The sequence below is a fragment of the Protopterus annectens genome, chromosome 8.part0, assembly GCF_019279795.1.
Source record: "Protopterus annectens isolate FY-2018-M chromosome 8.part0, PAN1.0, whole genome shotgun sequence".
NCBI classification, from domain to species: domain Eukaryota; kingdom Metazoa; phylum Chordata; order Ceratodontiformes; family Protopteridae; genus Protopterus; species Protopterus annectens.
Genome location: NC_056741.1, coordinates 263,144,740 through 263,162,543, shown reverse-complemented (window position 1 = coordinate 263,162,543; position 17,804 = coordinate 263,144,740). Strand labels below are relative to the sequence as shown.

Below are 17,804 nucleotides of genomic sequence, written 5' to 3'. Positions count from 1 at the left end.
AAATCACTTTCCTGTTAGGTATATGTTTAAAGTGCTTTGACTTTTCAGTCTGTGGGCTTCCTGTTCATCAGTTTATCATTCATTTGCTCCTTGTCAGCATCCGCCATTAATAAAATGGTCAACAAAAGAAGTTTTATATTTTCACTTCTCTCAGTGCTCCCTTTCCATCCACCATTAATAAAATGGTAGACAAAAGAAGTTTCATATTTTCACTTCTTTCACTGAACATGTGGTGTGACATTTGGTATTGCCCTCCTCTGTAATAAAAAATGGACAGTGGACTCAGTCAGGTTTCAGAATCTGCCTCTCCATCTTATTAAGATTCCGCTTGGCCTGATCTTGGCCTCATGAGCAATAAAAGATCTCTTTCGGCCTTACCCAGATTTATTTTATGCTCCTTTGTTCACAGTTCTGCAAAGCTCCTCCTTAGACCTGCATTTCATTTTTTTGCTTGTGGTGACCTTTTTATAACCTGAGAAGAGGCTGCTAACCCATTTGGCCTTTCTGTTTCTCTTCTCGGTTATTATTAAAAAAAAAAAAGTGAAGAAAAGAAAAAAAAAATAGTTCTCCCCTCCTGCCAAAGGAAAGGATTGAAGGACTGAAGGAGAGGGGTTATCAGAAGGGTACATTTAAATTTCAATTTGGACACAACTGTGTCTGATGTAAAAATTTATGGGCCGAAACCAGATTCTCTATAAAATAACTTTGAAGGACCACAGGCTTTCCCCTTTTGTGTTGGCAGGTTAGATGAGTTTTGTAAATTACCATGCTTAAACTTATTTTTATGAAAGCGTACAAAGTTTTTTGAAGAGCTCAGGTGCAAGTAATTCAATACTTTTTTTGTTGATGCAGTATTAGCATTCTTAGGTAAATATAATATTAATCTTTCCTTTTTTCAGAAAAATGACTACACCTATTTCCACGAGAGAGATCCTAGTTGATAACTTCTAAATACTATTTCAGACATAACTCCTACAGATAATAGTTTTATATACATGGTAAATAGCTAAGTAAATGTGATATATTAGAAAATAGATTCACTGATGGAGTTGTCAGGTAATAACTAACAGATCATAAAAGAATTTGTCTGGAAGGTAAATACATTATAATCACAATAGCTTTAGCAGTAATTTTATTTCTCAGCACTTTGGCTTCAGTCTGTTATTTGAGTAATTCAAATAGAAGGCAACTTTTATTAATTACCTACACAGAAAAGGGACTGTACTGGTATGGCTGTTGGCTGTATAGCCAAAAACACATTGCATATAAATAGTTAATAAGCACTGACTACATCTATATAAATTTTTGGTATTAAAAGATTGAATTTGTAGAGATGTAAAGACCATCCTGTCTACCTACTCTGTCAGTTTTGCTCCACATATAATATGATCATTGTTCTGTTGTATGCTTACAATTTTGTATTGGTCACACCTTACTGAAAATAGAATCGCACACTTACAAGGTTGTGAATAATGAGATTCTGCTTTAAAGCTACTTCATGTGTAACAAAAAAGTGGTATATCACTGTATCCAGTGTGTGTGTGTGTGTGTGTGCGTGTGTGCGTGTGTGCGTGTGTGTGTGTGTGTGTGTGTGTGTGTGTGTGTGGACAGTGTGTGTGTGTGTGTGTGTGTGTGTGTGTGTGTGTGTGTGTGTGTGTGTGTGTGTGTGTGTGTGTGTGTGTGTGTGTGTGTGTGTGTGTGTCTGATGCTTGCACTGAATATACAGCCTTAGAATGCAACACTAAGATGTCAAGTGGGATATTCAATGTCAAAATAGTACCTGAGTGTCATTTTCCATCTGAATAAAGCATTTACTTTCCATACTATTAGCTTACTGTTCTTATACTTTAATTATCACAATGTTTTCTTCCAGTTCTCTGAAACAACCTTATCCCTGCTAACCCACCACCTTTTCCTGCTCTATCTAAAGCGTCTATCAGCCTTTACCTTCCCAAATGTGTCCTTTTATGTGGATTTCGAGGTGTAATGGTTGCTGCCTGAAGGGATTGCACCATTCTTGGTGGAGTTAGGTATTGTTGCATGTAGCACAGAGCAGCAGTTACAACAAGAAGTCACAGATTCATTCTGTTGTATTGTTTATAAGTGAATTGTTTATGTAGAAGAACCACTGTCAAGTTCAAGCACATCAAGGATTCAGACTGCTTTCTTTACAGGTATGACAAATACTTCTCTTATTTTTACTGCAAACATTATGACATAGTAAAATAAATATTTCAAAATATGCATCACTATCATGACAAATTAAATTTGCAAAAATGGGAAACATTGACCAGCTCTGCTGCACTAGAGGGACAAAACTCTAACTATGACCCAGGTGATTAGAGTACAATTAACAGTTCAGGCACTTGTTGGGACTGATGCTAGGGAAAATGAGTGAAGAGAATGAGCCCATTTATTTTTCTCTGAGGAGATGGGTAGATCAAATGTCAGGAGTGTACAGACAACACCGGTTTCTTCAGTGGAGGCCAGAGAAATAGGTACAGTATACTCATCCTAGGAGAAAACGTTGTTCATAGGCTGATATCATTTGTGGAAGTGAATGACAGTCCAGAACCATACCTACTACATGTACTTCTGGAAGAACATTCACTAGACATGTGTGGGTCAGGGCCACTTCTTTGAAGAGCACCACTCCTGATGTTTGACTCCTGTATTGATAGGAAGGAATGGGCATAACATTTTCACCTGGAGAAGAAACAAATTAGTTCATATGATGTCTGGGATGGAGATGTCATGGTCAATGGTGAAAAGGGAACAAAAATACATGTCTTATACATATCATACATGTCTTATACATATCATACATGTCTTTAATCAATGTGGACCTTGGCAGAATGGTGTTACCTGAAGCAGTTTAGTCAAATGTGTGATAGTTGCATTTTGGAACTTTACCATTTCAAGGCTGCAAAAATTTGTGAGTAAGGAAAATTTCCCATTTACTCCAAGGCAGAATGATCTCAGAGTTAGTATATTTAAGTTAGGGTATAAAGGTTCATGTGTGTGTGTGTGTGGGGGGGGGGGGTTACCCCCTTGAAAAAAAAATGAATGTTTTCTTTGTTTTTTTTTAGTAAAAATTAACTTTCTGATGTTGTATAAAACAAGTGCACATTAAAAAGTATTTTAGACAACTAAGAATTTTTATGGTAATTAAAATAAACAAGCGTTCCCACTGCATTAAAAAAAATAATGTGTTGTTTGAAGAAACCATCACATTTCAAATGACATTATTTTCAACTTCATCTGATTCCTCCACACTGTGTATGACTAAAGAAATACAGTCAAGCCAGATAATTAATCAATTTGGGGAAATTATTATTTTTTAAATATCTGGTAATGCCCTTCTTCTAACACCCAAGAAAAGTCTTAACAAGGCAGACTAAAAGACCTAGCAAAATAAAAACTACTTGTGTTATACCGCCTTTCCTGGAGCTTTCTTTTCTCAAGCTTTTTTCTTCCCTTCAGCTTCCTAGTTAGAACCATCATCCACTAAACTGACAGGATTTTCTTCCTTAGCCTAACCCTAGTTACTACTGAAGTAGATTTATGCCTGCAGTAGTAGTCCCACAGCACTGGACACAGACCATGCGCATTTGTGTCTGTGGATGTATTCACCAGATGCAATACATATGCTGTTCAGTGGGTTTGCATCTTCAGCCCTTTTGCCCTCTGTTATTGCACTGACCCCTCACTGGGTGTTACTCTTGCAGTAAATTGAGCCACAGCCTCTCTTCTCCATGATTAGTGATTCAGTAGCAGCTATGCACCCCATCCTCACTGGTTGCTTCTTTCAATGTCCCAGCCACTAATCCAGCTCAGGTCATATGAGCCATATTCTGGACTGCCAGAGTCAGCAGAATTCTTGGAGCCTTTGTATTCTGTAATGCTCCTTGTATGAGGTTTGACTAACGGGACCTCTTTGCTTTCATCACTTCACATGCCATTGTATATTATTGAGTGTTTTAATTAATGCAACAGGGCAGGAATAGCACAACTATTCTACATTTCAGAGCATAATCACCTCATTATTCCTTTTCATCCATAATGTCCATCTTTCATGCACATGTCGGTGTGTCCATTATGATGAGATAATGGAGTAATAGAGGCTGGTGCCATAGACAAGTTATGGTGAGATGTAGGTGTCAGTCACTTCAGACACTCTACATTTAACACTCCTACATGAATATTACAATGCAGAAGTTAAAATGAAGCAGTATGCTTTAGACTTATGCCTACAGTTTTGGGCACTATACTGCCACTCTCTATCCTGAAACACAGCCTTCGGCAAAACTGTGTACCCCTCTCATAAAGGAGAGAATCCTTTTGCACATTCAGTCATTTCTGTCTTCTTGCTTTAACTTTTTTTAAAATAGAAAATCTGCTATTGTGCGCAGTATTAATAGATGCTTAGTATAGGCACAGTCAGGCCATAGCACTTAAGGATGAATGTTGAATTGTGAGTTGCTCTCCACTTTGATAATTTCTGATCTGTTGCAGGAAATGAAGATTAAAATTTTAATCTTGGTATTGGCAGTCAATTCACTCAGTGATCAAGTTTTGTGGACCAATGTTCAAATTTTGACATCTGCACATGAAATTAACATTTTTTTTCTTTCATTCTTTCTTTAATGTTAGGCTTCTTCATTTTAAGGGAGAAATACCACAGTCATTTGTTTCTGGTGGTGCTGTGTTATTTGTGGTGGGGGAAGTGCATTAATCTGCTTTATAGGCTTGAAGTTATGAAATTTTAGTTCCTGAGCACACTTTCTCAAGAAGTAAGGACTTCATATCATCAGATATTGAGAGGAAACATGTAATCTGAGTGGATTAAGGAGCCAGATTCAGAAAAGTACTGCAAAGTGTACATGGCCATGTACATGTCACTGTACCTTTTTGGTATTCAGCAATCACCCTTATGTGGGAATGCAGGGTCCTCCAACACAAAGACATGCAGCATTCCAGGAGGAGAGGCATACGCTAATTGCTCATGTGTTCTCCCTCCCTGGTACCACCACCAGGAAAGCAGCCACATGGCTGAGTGATTCAAGAAAGCATTTGGTCATGTAGATCAGCATGACCATCCCCACTGAATTGCAGTAATGGACATGGTCAAAAGGTCATATTCAACTACTGAACACAACAAAGTGCTGGGGTCAACCACTAGACACCAGGGCTTAATTTTAAATTACCATAATGGCACCAACTTCAAAATGGGGACAGGTGGTGGGGATATATCCCAGACATTAGGAAATAATCTCTAACGTACTGTTCTGGCACTAGTGTTACCACCAGGACTAGGGATGAAGGGAACCAGTAGACCACCATGGACAGAGTGAAGTGCTGTAATGGCACATAAATCATAAGTTTGATCTGGGGGTGGGGAAGTACAATAGACACCAAGGAATGCATTAAGTGCCATGACACACTTTAAAGTGCTGGAATGGCACCAGCAGTATTATGGGAATCTGATGGTGGGGAAGCCACTGGACAACAGGGATAAGTGCCATAATGACATAAACTTCACAAGGGTAATGAGACTGGGAAGAAAGATTACACCACCAGTGGTGACTCTTTAAAAATCCATAATGGCACCTAGATTGTAACAGGGATTGGGGGTGGAGGAGATACACTAGACACCAGGGCCTAATACATACATGCAGTAATGGCACTGAAGTATTTTGGAGGTGGAGGTAACCACAGGAGGGTAGGGACAGGCACTGTGATGTGTGTGTGTGTGTGTGTGTGTGTGTGTGTGTGTGTGTGTGTGTGTGTGTGTGTGTGTGTGTGTGTGTGTGTGTGTGTTCATGTTTGTGCACCTATATATGTGAGAGTGACTGGAGAGGTGATTCAATTGCCTGCATGAGCAGGTTACTACTGTGACATGCAGATCAGCCATGATCTGCACATTGTAGTAATAACTGCAATTCAGGAAACACACCAATTAGCCAGTAATGAGGTCTTACCTCATTGTGGCTGGGATGCTCTTGAATTGCAAATGGGCACATCATACTGGAAGGACTTTTCTAGCACAAGCCATACAGTTTGCACTAGGAACTTTAATGAATTCTCAGGTAAATATTTTCAGTATCAAGATTTAATTGTTTTCTTATAAAAAAAAAAAAACAAAAAAAAAAAACTTGAATCTTACTTGACTCTTTTCTTTGCTTAAAAATAAAACAAAAAAGCTAAATCTACTCCAAATTTACTTCAAATGTATAGTTAGAATTAAAGTTCTATAACACAATAAATGTTCATCTATAACAGTATTATTATTTATCAGTCCCGCTTTCCTGTCAAGAAAGAGTCATTGTGTTATATCTAAGTAGTATAAATTAACAAGTATGATTATGTATATCTTAATGGTATAAACAGGCTGCAGAAATTAAGGCTCACATATGTCCTGTTACTTTTCAGCTTTACCAAAATTTTTGAAGCATCCTGAATCCATGTCAGTTGAAGAAGGGAGTATGGCTCGTTTTCAGTGTCTCATCCATGGCATTCCAGAGGCTGTGATCACTTGGGAGCGCAATCGCACTGCACTGGATTCCAATAATCTTAGGTAAGTGCAGAGAGCTATCTTGTTAGGGCAAGCTTTTTAGCAGAGGGCACCTTGTTTGTATACTGGTGTGAAGATAAAGCTGAGACTTTGGCATGGAGAGGTGGAAGCATACAAGGGAAACAGTCTGGAAATGATCTTGATGTAGGTTTGTAGTTGTTATAATATGCTAAAGGAATAAACTGAGAGGATGTGATGATCTGTGTTAGGTGCCTGGAAGGTAAAATGGTAGAGTATTGTAAGTTAATGACTGTAGATGGGAGAAAGGCCTGGCCAAGCACCCGTCATGCACCTCAATGTTGTGAGCCCTCTCCTCTGCAGCTGTTGGGAGAGAAGCACACCATTATGCATACTAGTTTAGCAAACATTCATATTAGATATTGGTGAAACAGAGGTAAAATTACTTACGTACTTGTGGGGCATCCCATGCCTGAAATTCTTTGACCTACATGTCCAAGAGATACCCTTTTCATCTCTTCAAGCTGTCATGGCGGTGACAACACTGCTCACCTGTGTGGGGGATACCAGTTGCACAGTTATGACAACAATTGGACAAGAGATATGGTTATAGCTGTGTGACTTTTTTCCCCACTCCCTGAAGTTGGCCATCAGCTACCACCAGCTCCTTTCCTCATTCACTGGGTCTCCTAAACCTGTCTTAGCTTCACCTGAGCTCTGCACGTCTGATGCCTGAGGACATGAGATGTGCATGTGCTACCTCCCAACCAAACAGCACACTGGTTGCAGCATGGAGCTTGCCTGGCTCTTCATGCCGAGAATTTATTGACCCAGGTTGCATCCCTCCCCCAGGATAGATTAGCCAGCACTGGCCATTTATTCCCATCCTCCCCTGCTCAGTGTAGCAGTGAGATCTTTAGGTTTGCTCAGAAGGATCTAACAATTTTGGAATTAGGAAATGAATTTGGCACAGTGGTGCAGTGGTAGTGTTGTTGCCTCACATCAAGAGGTTCTCCAGTTTGATTCTCAGTTGGGGTTCCTTCTGTGTGGAGTCTGCTTGTCCTCCCTGCATTCATGTGGATTTAATCTGGGTGCTCCAGTTTCCTCCCATGTTACAAAGACATACATCTGGAGTGTTTCTCCCTGGGCCTCCACTGAAAATTGGCTTTGTTCCAAGTCAGACTTTCCTGGTTAACAAATGTTAAATAAAAATAAATAAAAACATTTGGGAGGGAGCCAATTTTATAAAAACAATGTAAGGATGAAACCTTAACAACAAAACTGCTTTGGATAGAAGGCAGCTTTTACAACTGAAATAGAGTCTATGTTAGTGAAATTAGAAAATAAAGAGAAGAACAGGGTATTGCATGCCATAGGACAAATTTAGGGACTGTTACACTTCTGCATATTAAGTCTGTCCTTGTCAGATTCCATTCATTTGTAAGTTTGGTGTGCTCTTTATGCCTGTCTTTCATCAATGGTTGAGCATTTAGCTCAGTAATTCCTATCTCTCAAGGAAGGCAAACAGGCACTTGGTCACTCATTCCTCTCGTAACTAATTACTAGGCTACCTTTCTTAACAGGCCATTCTAAGCATAGCCAGTTTCCTTTCCCAAGGTGAGAATCAAACACTGTACCTTGTATCTGTGAGTCATCTTAATTATTATACCAACACCCAGATGTTGGGTCTACTACTCAAACTTTAGTTTCCTGTGGTATAGTTTAAGTTTAATCCTCTTTATCAACAAAACCATTTTAAATCATTTCCTTTTTAATTTGTTGAATAAATGATTCACTAATTCATTAATTTAATTATTGAGGGGAAAACTGAGTGGGTGTTACCAGCTGATCAAACTTGACCATTTCATAAGGGCTACACTGACACTTCATGAAATAATATGAAGATAGAGAAAGGTCGTCTCTGACATGATATGAGGAATTATCCATGAGATAATGTAAGGATGGCCTTTGTTACAGATAGTGTTATGTTTTTGTGGAATATGTTACTAAATTAAAAACTGTACCAGAATTCAGATATATTTGGGGGGAAACCTTAAGGCAGTTGTAATAGGAGAAAAGTTAATGATGCTGGATATGGGTCTATATCATATGAGCGAATCGCACAAATTGCGAACACTGATAATATCGAATGTACCGGACCTTGAACTTTCTATTGTGGGGGGGCTGCACCCCCCCCACTAAATATATATTCCAACTCCGAGATCACACTACAGTGAGGAAAGGGCAAATATCTCGTTCTTCACTGTACCACGATCTCAGAAAAAGCACTTTGTGGTCCGGTATGTTCGATATTCTGAGCATTCGCAATGTGTGCGAGTCACTCATATGATATAGACCCGCTGGCTATAGATTAACAAGGGGCACCATTGTTTCTGGAATAAGGTGATGGTCAGACTGGATGGGCACTGAGTTCCTTATCAGGCAACAAATTTGGTTTTCATTTCTTCAGTCACAACCTGAGAGAGAAATAGAGTACATACAGTGTAGATGTGTGCAGAAACAGTTTAGATGCTAATATGTTATACTAGACTAAATAATGATCAGGCAAGTCATGTTTAAAACTTTTTAAAAGAAGCAAGATCAAGATAAAATGCAAAACAATGAAGAAATGTAGTTGTTTACAGTATGACAGATGTCTGCAGGATAGGGCATTCTGTGACTGTCTGATATTGCTATAAGAAAGTAATAGTGTCATCTGTAATGGTAACACATGCTTTTTTTTTTCATTCACTGATCAGGTACACACTCCTACCAGCTGGTGTTCTGCAGATTACTGGAGTTCAGCGGTCAGATGTTGGCCTGTATCGTTGTGTAGCTGTCAACATAGCAAACACCCGGTACAGTCAAGAAGCAGAGCTGACTATAACTGGTAAGTAAAGCAGCTTAGGAAGTGCCTAACATGAATACCGCATAACTGTTTTATTGGGGCAGTGAGATAGGGATGGAGACCGTGACCTACATGCATACATTTAAACTGAGAAACTCTCAGCTGGAAAAAAGATTTAATTTTAATTTATTTATTTTTTTAACTAGGTAAATTAAATAGTCACTTGCAAACTGTTCAGGCCATAAGAGATGCAGAACATGGAACCCACTTGAATGAAAGCACATTCAATCAAATGTGCTTTTTGCAAAAAATTAAAAATATATATTTTTCTTTGTTTGTTTGTTTGTTTCTTTGTTTCTTTCTTTCTTTCTGCAGGGGGCAAGCCCCTGAAGTTCTATGTGCGGGGCTGAACCCCCAAGCCACTGCTACTTGCATAACAGTGGAGAAAAGGGAAAACTCATTTAACCCCACTACCACAGATTTATATGATTTACCTTCACTTGGTCAACTAATATGAATACCAACTTCCTGAAGGTAAACCGCTCTGCTTCGAAACCAGAATGACAACTTCCTACAGAGCATGCACCAAGGCTGCTTCTTGGCACATGCAAATATTACTTCAAAAAAACCCCCCACATATACAACATCTATACAGCTGAACATATCTGGTCGAGTAAACAAATGTTAACTAAACTCCCTGTCAAACAAAATGATGAACCCATAGAAAGAAAGAAAGAGAGAGAGAGAGAGAGAGAGAGAGGGTGAAAGAGAGAAGGAAAGCGAGAAAGATTTAGAGTAGACAGTAAGCCCTTATCTAGAAGAAAAGTGGAGCCCCTGGTGAAAACACATGGGGGATTCATAACAATTACCACAAAGTTTAAGCTTTGTGTAACTTTTTTGAGTGAATAGACAGTGAAGGAAATCTGTTCGAGCTGTTCTTGAATTCAGAAAAGTTACCTCAAAGTGTACCTACAGTATAAACTTCCAGATAATCTTTATGAATCCCCTCAGCAAACACAGTGTGAAGATAGAAACCACATAAAGAAAATAACTAGAGACCAAGACTGAATAGTAGACCTTGAAGTTGTGAGGTAGAAAGCTTAACTATTAAGACACTTTTACTCATTTCTTACCCTTTAGTAAATAAAGGCTGTTTTAGCCATTCAGACTTACTGGTTTGCCCTAGAATGTATTACCATTGCAGATCCACTCTGCTGATTGATTCCTTTTAACTAATGTTTTGCTAACATTGCTTTTTACTTATCCTTTTTTTCTGCATAGTCTCAGCTCTGATTTCACCAGTCTAACCATTACCACCTCCCATTTTCTTTTGTTCTTTCTCAGGTACCTGCTTTACCTTGTCTCGGGGTTATGGGGGAGCAAGGGCCTAGAAAGCAGTGGGAACAAGGGACAGATCCATTTCTGAGTGGGTTGCTAGAATATTATAGGATGCACACACACACACACACACACACACACACACACACACACACACACACACACACACACACACACACACACACACACACACACACACACACACACACAAAATCTCTTGTGCCACAGTCACACCTCTGGAAAATTTAATATCATTCCTAATTCCCCGTCATGACTACACCGAGAGCTTTTTATTCATGTGTACCATCTTTTTTGAAAACCCATTTTTTCAGCACAACCATGTAAGTCACCAGGAGTTAAATCCTGCATTCCTCATCAACACAAGCACTAAACCTGGACTCAAAGACTAAAACAAATGTCTGTATGCATTTGCAAATATATGTATTAGTGGGGGGGGGGCAACTTTGCCTCTATTTTTCCCCATATTTTAGTTAGCACCTTCCAGCAGCCCATGTACTGTCAGAAGACCTACTGTCACCTCCTATACTTTGGACTATACTGGTTTCTTTAGCAAACTCCACCACCTATCCGCCCAATCTATAGGTTGATTGAAAACTCACTTGATTGAAAATGAAATTACTAGGACCATTTCACTGAAAGCTCACCTCACGGAAAACTCACTTGACTGAAACTCATTGCACTGAAAGTTATAAATGACTTTTTCCCCACTGCAATGCGACCCTGGAGTTAGTATATAAAGTAAGGGGGGGGGGGTGTGGGGGGCACAGCCCCCCACATATCTTGGTTATATATTCTCTTTTGGAAATAGTTATTTATTGCACTTGTAAGTATCACTGTGTATAGTTTAAAATGTTTATAATATGTGTGGGGGGCTACACCCCCCCAATGTGGGGGGCTGTGCCCCCCACACCCCCCTTACTTTATATACTAACTCCAGGGTCACACTACAGTGGGAAAAAGGCCATTTATAACTTTCAATGAAATGAGTTTTAAAGAAACGAGTTTTCAGTGAAGTGAGCTTTCATTGAAGTGGTCCGACTAATTTAATTTTCAGTCAAGTGAGTTTTCAATCAACCGTAGTAGACCCATATATATGTATGTATATATATATATATATATATATATATATATATATATATATATATATATATATATATATATATATATATATATAGATATATATATAAAGATATCTTGTGCTTTTTGCTATATATTTGTGATTTATATATATATATATATATATATATATATATATATATATATATATATATATATATATATATATATATATATATATGGGTCCTCTTCACTACACTGACACGCCACAAAGCCAACACCCAAAACATCGAGACCAAAAGACTGACGACGCAGATGATCGACAAGGTGAAATCCCGTCAGCCGAAAAACCGACATGGGCAACGTGTGAGCGTGACTCGGTAAGTGTGCGATAGTGAGGGATTTAGGGTTAGGGAGTGGACAGGTAAGTGTGCGATAGTGAGGGATTTAGGGTTAGGGTGCGGGAAAGGTGAGTGTGCAGTAGTGTCGGACTTAGGGTTAGGGTGCGGGTAAGGTAAGTGTGTGATAGTGACGGACTGTAGTTTTAGGGGCGGGTTAAGTGAGTTAGGGTTAGGGTGCGGGTAGTGTGAGTGTGCGATAGTGATGGACTTTATGTTTAAGGGTGGGTTAAGTGAGTTAGGGTTAGGGTGCAGGTAGGGTAAGTGTGCGATAGTGACGGACTTTAGGTTTAGGGGTGGGTTAAGTGAGTTAGGGTTAGGGTGCTGGTAGGGTAAGTGTGCGGTAGTGTTGGACCTTAGGGTTAGGGTTTGGGTTAAGGTTAGTACATATATAGTTGTGTGTAATGTGTAGTTTACGTTTTGTGTGTCGGTGTTTTGGGTGTCAGTGTTATGGTATTCAGTTTTGTGAGTTGTCGGTATTGTGTGTTTTCGGTCTTTTGGTCTCTGTGTTTTGGGTGTCGGCTTTGTGGCATGTCGGTGTAGTGAAGTGGACCCATATATATATATATATATATATATATATATATATATATATATATATATATATATATATATATCTATATGGGTTACCCTTACTTGAGCGATAGATCACTCTATCAGCACTTACTCCATCGACGCTGCAAAACATCGACAGTCCGATGGCTGGCGTTACTCGCACGGTAAGGAACTGTTTGGGCCAGGAACCCAAACTTTGTCCCGTACCCCTGCGGTAGTGCGTTCTCGGAGTTGGAATATTTAGTAAGGGGGGTATGTGTGTTTGTTGTAATGGTAGGTTTTTATTTATGGATTTCCAAACAGTTCCTTACCGTGTGAGTAACGTCGGCCATCGGATTGTCGATGTTTTGCGGTGTCAATGGAGTGAGTGTCGATGGAGTGGTCTGTCACTCAAGTAAAGGTATACACACACACACACACACACACACACACACACACACACACACACACACACACACACACACATATCTATATAGATAGATAGATATGTGTGTATTGAAGTTTTTTTTATCGGTCACTGCTTCTTTTTGAATGTTTTTAGTCTGTCACTTGTCATCAAAGTGTCAGATTGTTGAAATGTGCTATAGTGAGTTTCTGTTTTGTTGACTATAGCACCTTTTTTGTATTCTCTTGGGTCATGGTTGTGCAACTGTGGAATTTGCATTATGTAATGGTCAATGTTCATGTAAAACTTGTTTTTTTTGTTTGTTTTATTTTTGGTAATCACAAATGCAACCTATTGGTTTACATTTGCAATTACTTTTTTCGATGATTTTATTGGTGATTAATGGTAATCACCGATGAATTTGTTCAACGTTTTGTGTTTCACTCAAACTCACTGGTGATTATTCATTATAAACCCACACACACACACACACACACATATATATATATATATATATATATATATATATATATATATATATATATATATATATATATATATATGTATATATATAGATATATATATATATATGGGTCTAGGACTTATGATCGATGACATTTTCAACTAATTGGAAACGGCCGAGCACAGTTTCATGAAAGTGCTTTTTCACAGAAAAAAGCACTTTCGCAAAACTGTAATTAAAAAAAAAATGAGGAAATGTCTGTTGCCGAGATCGTGGCACAGTGGGGATAAGGGAATATTCCCTTTTCCCCACTGTAGTGCAATCTCGGAGTGAGAATATAAAAGTAGGGGGGTGTGAGGACACACAACCCCCCATTTGGGGGGTGTAGGAGGGCTTGCTCCCTCTGCGTAACATGATTACTGTTGTTGCTTTTGTTTTTTTTAATGTTGTTAGGTGGTTTTTTTACTTGAGTTTTGCAAAAGTGCTTTTTCGGTGAAAAACACTTTCGTGAAACTGTGCTGGGCCATTTCCGATTTGTGGAAACGTGTCATCGAGCATTAGTCCTAGATCCATATATATGTGTGTGTGTGTGTGTGTGTGTGTGTGTGTGTGTGTGTGTGTGTGTGTGTGTGTGTGTGTGTGTGTAATGGGGTGTGGGGATAAAATCTCCCCTTTCCACCTAAAACGTTTGGTTTGGTTGAATTCTTTGGTAATGAAGCAATCACTGTTTTATTTTTTACTTATTTTATTCTGATAATGGTGATTTTGCTAGGGAAGAAGATGATCCCTGTGTAGGTTCTTCACAATTTTGGATATTAATATAGTGTGTTAGTGGCAGATTATTGTTTTAGTTGCTTGATGTTTTCATGTTTTACTAGTATCGATCAATGCATTTTTGACACATAGTAACTTAGTAGAAGTCATTCAGTGTTTTGTAATTCTGATTTAAAGCATAAAAGATTAATCAAAACAGTAATAAACAACCCTTACCTAAAACCAACTGCAACGTAAAATAATCATGCAAATGCTACATAGAATAGAAAGGTTACCCCTATAACAGCCCACTAATGATAATAATGGAGGTCACAATTCCCCAAAACATTGTTGCCATCTTATATACCCACTTTCTAACCAACGTACAAATGTTAATGGCAGACCGCTTATCCCTCTGTCTTCTTTTGTGGCAAGGCACCATTTAACACTCAGTTAATCAGCATGCCTCTGATGTCTGATCTTTGTTTAAAAGCTTAATTTAGTTGTGGATTTTGGACTCGAGTGCTATTGCAAGCTGTTTGACAAAAGCAATGTGCTAATGACCATATATGTGACTTCTGGCTCTGGGGCACAGAGGGATATAAAACAGTGACCATGATATAGACAGCCAAAGATGAATGTAGACCCTGGTGGGAAGGACTGGAGTGAGTAGCTTAAGAATAAGCTCTTACTCTGTTTCACAGCTGTCAGATGAGCATTCAGTCCTGACTTCTGGTCTCTATTACTGTAGAGTTCTGCATGTCTGTCCCTTGTCTGGGTGAGCTTTCTCAAAATACTCTGACTTCATCCCACATTCCATAAACATGCTGGTTAATTGTCTGCAATAAACTGCATCTAGCCTTCACCAAAGTCCATCACAAGGTTTTCTCCATTGCCCATGGTGGTGGGGGCCATCCTACTTGCTTGCACCTACATGCATGTAATCACTGCTCACCAAGTCAACTGTAACCTGTTTAATAACAATCTGGCTTCCATCACTCTGTCCTCCACAATCACCATTCATTTCTGGCTATACTGGCCACTCTGTCTGCAGCAATAGAAGAGCTTGACTCACAAATTTCTAGTTCAAGGCCAAAGACTGGTCTAAAGAAAATATAGCCTGGATATAAGAGCCATCCAAATCTTTACTATATTCCCAAGTGGAATCTTTCTATTCTTAGAGTAATTTATTTAATTTCCAAGTACATTAGATATGACTGAAATCTAGTTACATAATTTATCTCTGTTTCAAAGCATGACAGGTAACACACTTCTGACTCATTAGTTTACCTTAGATTAAATAGGTTAATTCATATTCAACACCAAGAACGTCTCCTTACTAGGTGTCTCAATTCAGACTTTCTCTGGTGTTATCCAGTACTACTGCAGACTCCCTTGGCTTCTTCCTTTTACGTATAAAGCAGAATGTTCATCCTTACAGTAGAACAAACCAACTCACATTCAAGTTTACTAAAAACTTATGGACTGGATACCATGCCCTTCCTAAAATATTCCTTTTGGCTACACTTATTTACTAGTTAGCTACAATGTCAAGAGCTCTTACCTATGCAAGTCATTAATTAATCTAATCTGTATGTCATTCAAACCAATCCTTCTTACTGCTTCCAAGTCAACTGAGACCCACAACCTAGGATATTCCCAACTCTCCTGATCCAAGGTGATCCCCCAAAGCTTACTAAATCTTCCTTATCCAGACTGAGATACAGAGTGTATAGTAGAAATTTGGTCATTTAAGTCTGTACTTTGATTAACTGTAGTATCTCTCAATGATTGCTACTACTGACCTTAGAAACTGCACTAGGCAGCTGACAAAGTCATTATATTAGCCGTAAAGTGAGACATTAAGCCACCCAGCTAGAAACTTGATCTCCCTTTACTTTTTTAAACCACCCAGCTAGAAACTTGGCCTTCCTTTACTTTTGTTTTGGTTATCAGAAAACATATGAAAGATTACAGATTCAAATTAAATAAAACAAGAAACAACAGACAACACCTATGTGTGTACACAGACTACACACATGCACACATATAGCCACACACACACACACACACACACACACACACACACACACACACACACACACATACACGCACACATGCACACACACACACACACACACACACACACACACACACACACACACACACACACACACACACACACACACAGATATGAAAGTAAATAAAAGCACAACTGCATTGGGAAATACATTTTCTTTCAGTTGGATATTACACAAACAGCCAGAATGCTAAAACGTGCAATATTGTCACATTTGGTAGACAAACCCTCACCACAGCCTACAACATAGACAGCAAGCACTCAACTGCAAAATTTAAATGCTGTTAAAGACCCTGGGACTTGGGAATATATATATATTATCTCACTTGGGCTCTTCTAAGTAAAGAAGCTCCAACGTTACGAAAAAAAAATTTTTTGCTCTTTTTACATGGAGCCTTACTGTCAGAATTGTGGCTTAATTTATCTAAAAGCAGCAAATGAATATTTTCTTTCAAATTTTTAAACACCTTTCTCCTTTTTTGTTTTGTAGTTCCTGTCCGCAAGATGTACAAGGAGCCAGTGATTCTGTCAGGCCCACAGAATCTGACGCTGACTGTCCACCAGACAGCTATACTGGAATGCATTGCGACAGGGAATCCCCGGCCCATTGTGTCCTGGAGTCGATTAGGTAAGAAATATTACATGTAATGGAACTGTTGTGGATCTATCAGCTATAAGGGCAAATTGGGAATGGGAAAAGCAGAAAACCACATGTTTCAAGCAGATTTATGTTAGCTAATGCAATTGCATGTGTCTTGTATGTGTAGCACATGGCTGACACATAGTCACTGGAGTTTGTTCACTTTAGTATGAATTTTGTGTTTGATCATCTGATATCTAGCTGTTTAGCACAGATAGCTAAGCCTGTAAGCTGCTAATGAGCTTTAGCCTGTGGGTCTGGGTTTGATTTCCTCTTGCTCTGTTTATCTGCTGTATTCTAAACAAGTCACCTAACCAAATAATGTTCCTAAGTTATACTCCTGAAAAGAGGTGTGTGCAAAGTCTCTGCTCGGACTTATACTACAATTAGCCCTCATATAAGGTAGCATGTTGTACCTTACTTAAAATGAAACAAATGTATCGAAACCTCTTTGTAAGAATGACATTGCATCCCATGGGGCAAGTCTGAAACCTGCTTAATGGATATTTCAAATATGAAAAGGTATTTTTACCACATTCTCATGTTTCTTCTTTCAGATGGGCGTTCTATTGGCGTAGATGGGATTCAAGTTCTGGGAACCGGGAATCTGATGATATCTGATGTTTCCCTGAAGCATTCTGGTATCTATGTATGTGCTGCCAATAGACCAGGCACTCGTGTACGTCGTACTGCCCAGGGAATGCTGGTCGTGCAAGGTAAGTTCACTTATACCAT

At 38.9% G+C, this 17,804-nt stretch overlaps 1 protein-coding gene across 1 annotated transcript in view; it reads left to right on the top strand.

Moving 5' to 3' along the window:
- The window catches only part of LOC122808215 (immunoglobulin superfamily DCC subclass member 3-like), a 197,670-nt gene that overhangs the window by 28,906 nt on the left and 150,960 nt on the right, over positions 1-17,804 (top strand). Inside the window, exons 3-6 of the mRNA XM_044079178.1 lie at positions 6,433-6,577; positions 9,292-9,422; positions 16,920-17,057; positions 17,627-17,785. Coding sequence (XP_043935113.1) covers positions 6,433-6,577; positions 9,292-9,422; positions 16,920-17,057; positions 17,627-17,785 — 573 coding nt within the window. The remainder of the gene's footprint in view (positions 1-6,432; positions 6,578-9,291; positions 9,423-16,919; positions 17,058-17,626; positions 17,786-17,804) is intronic.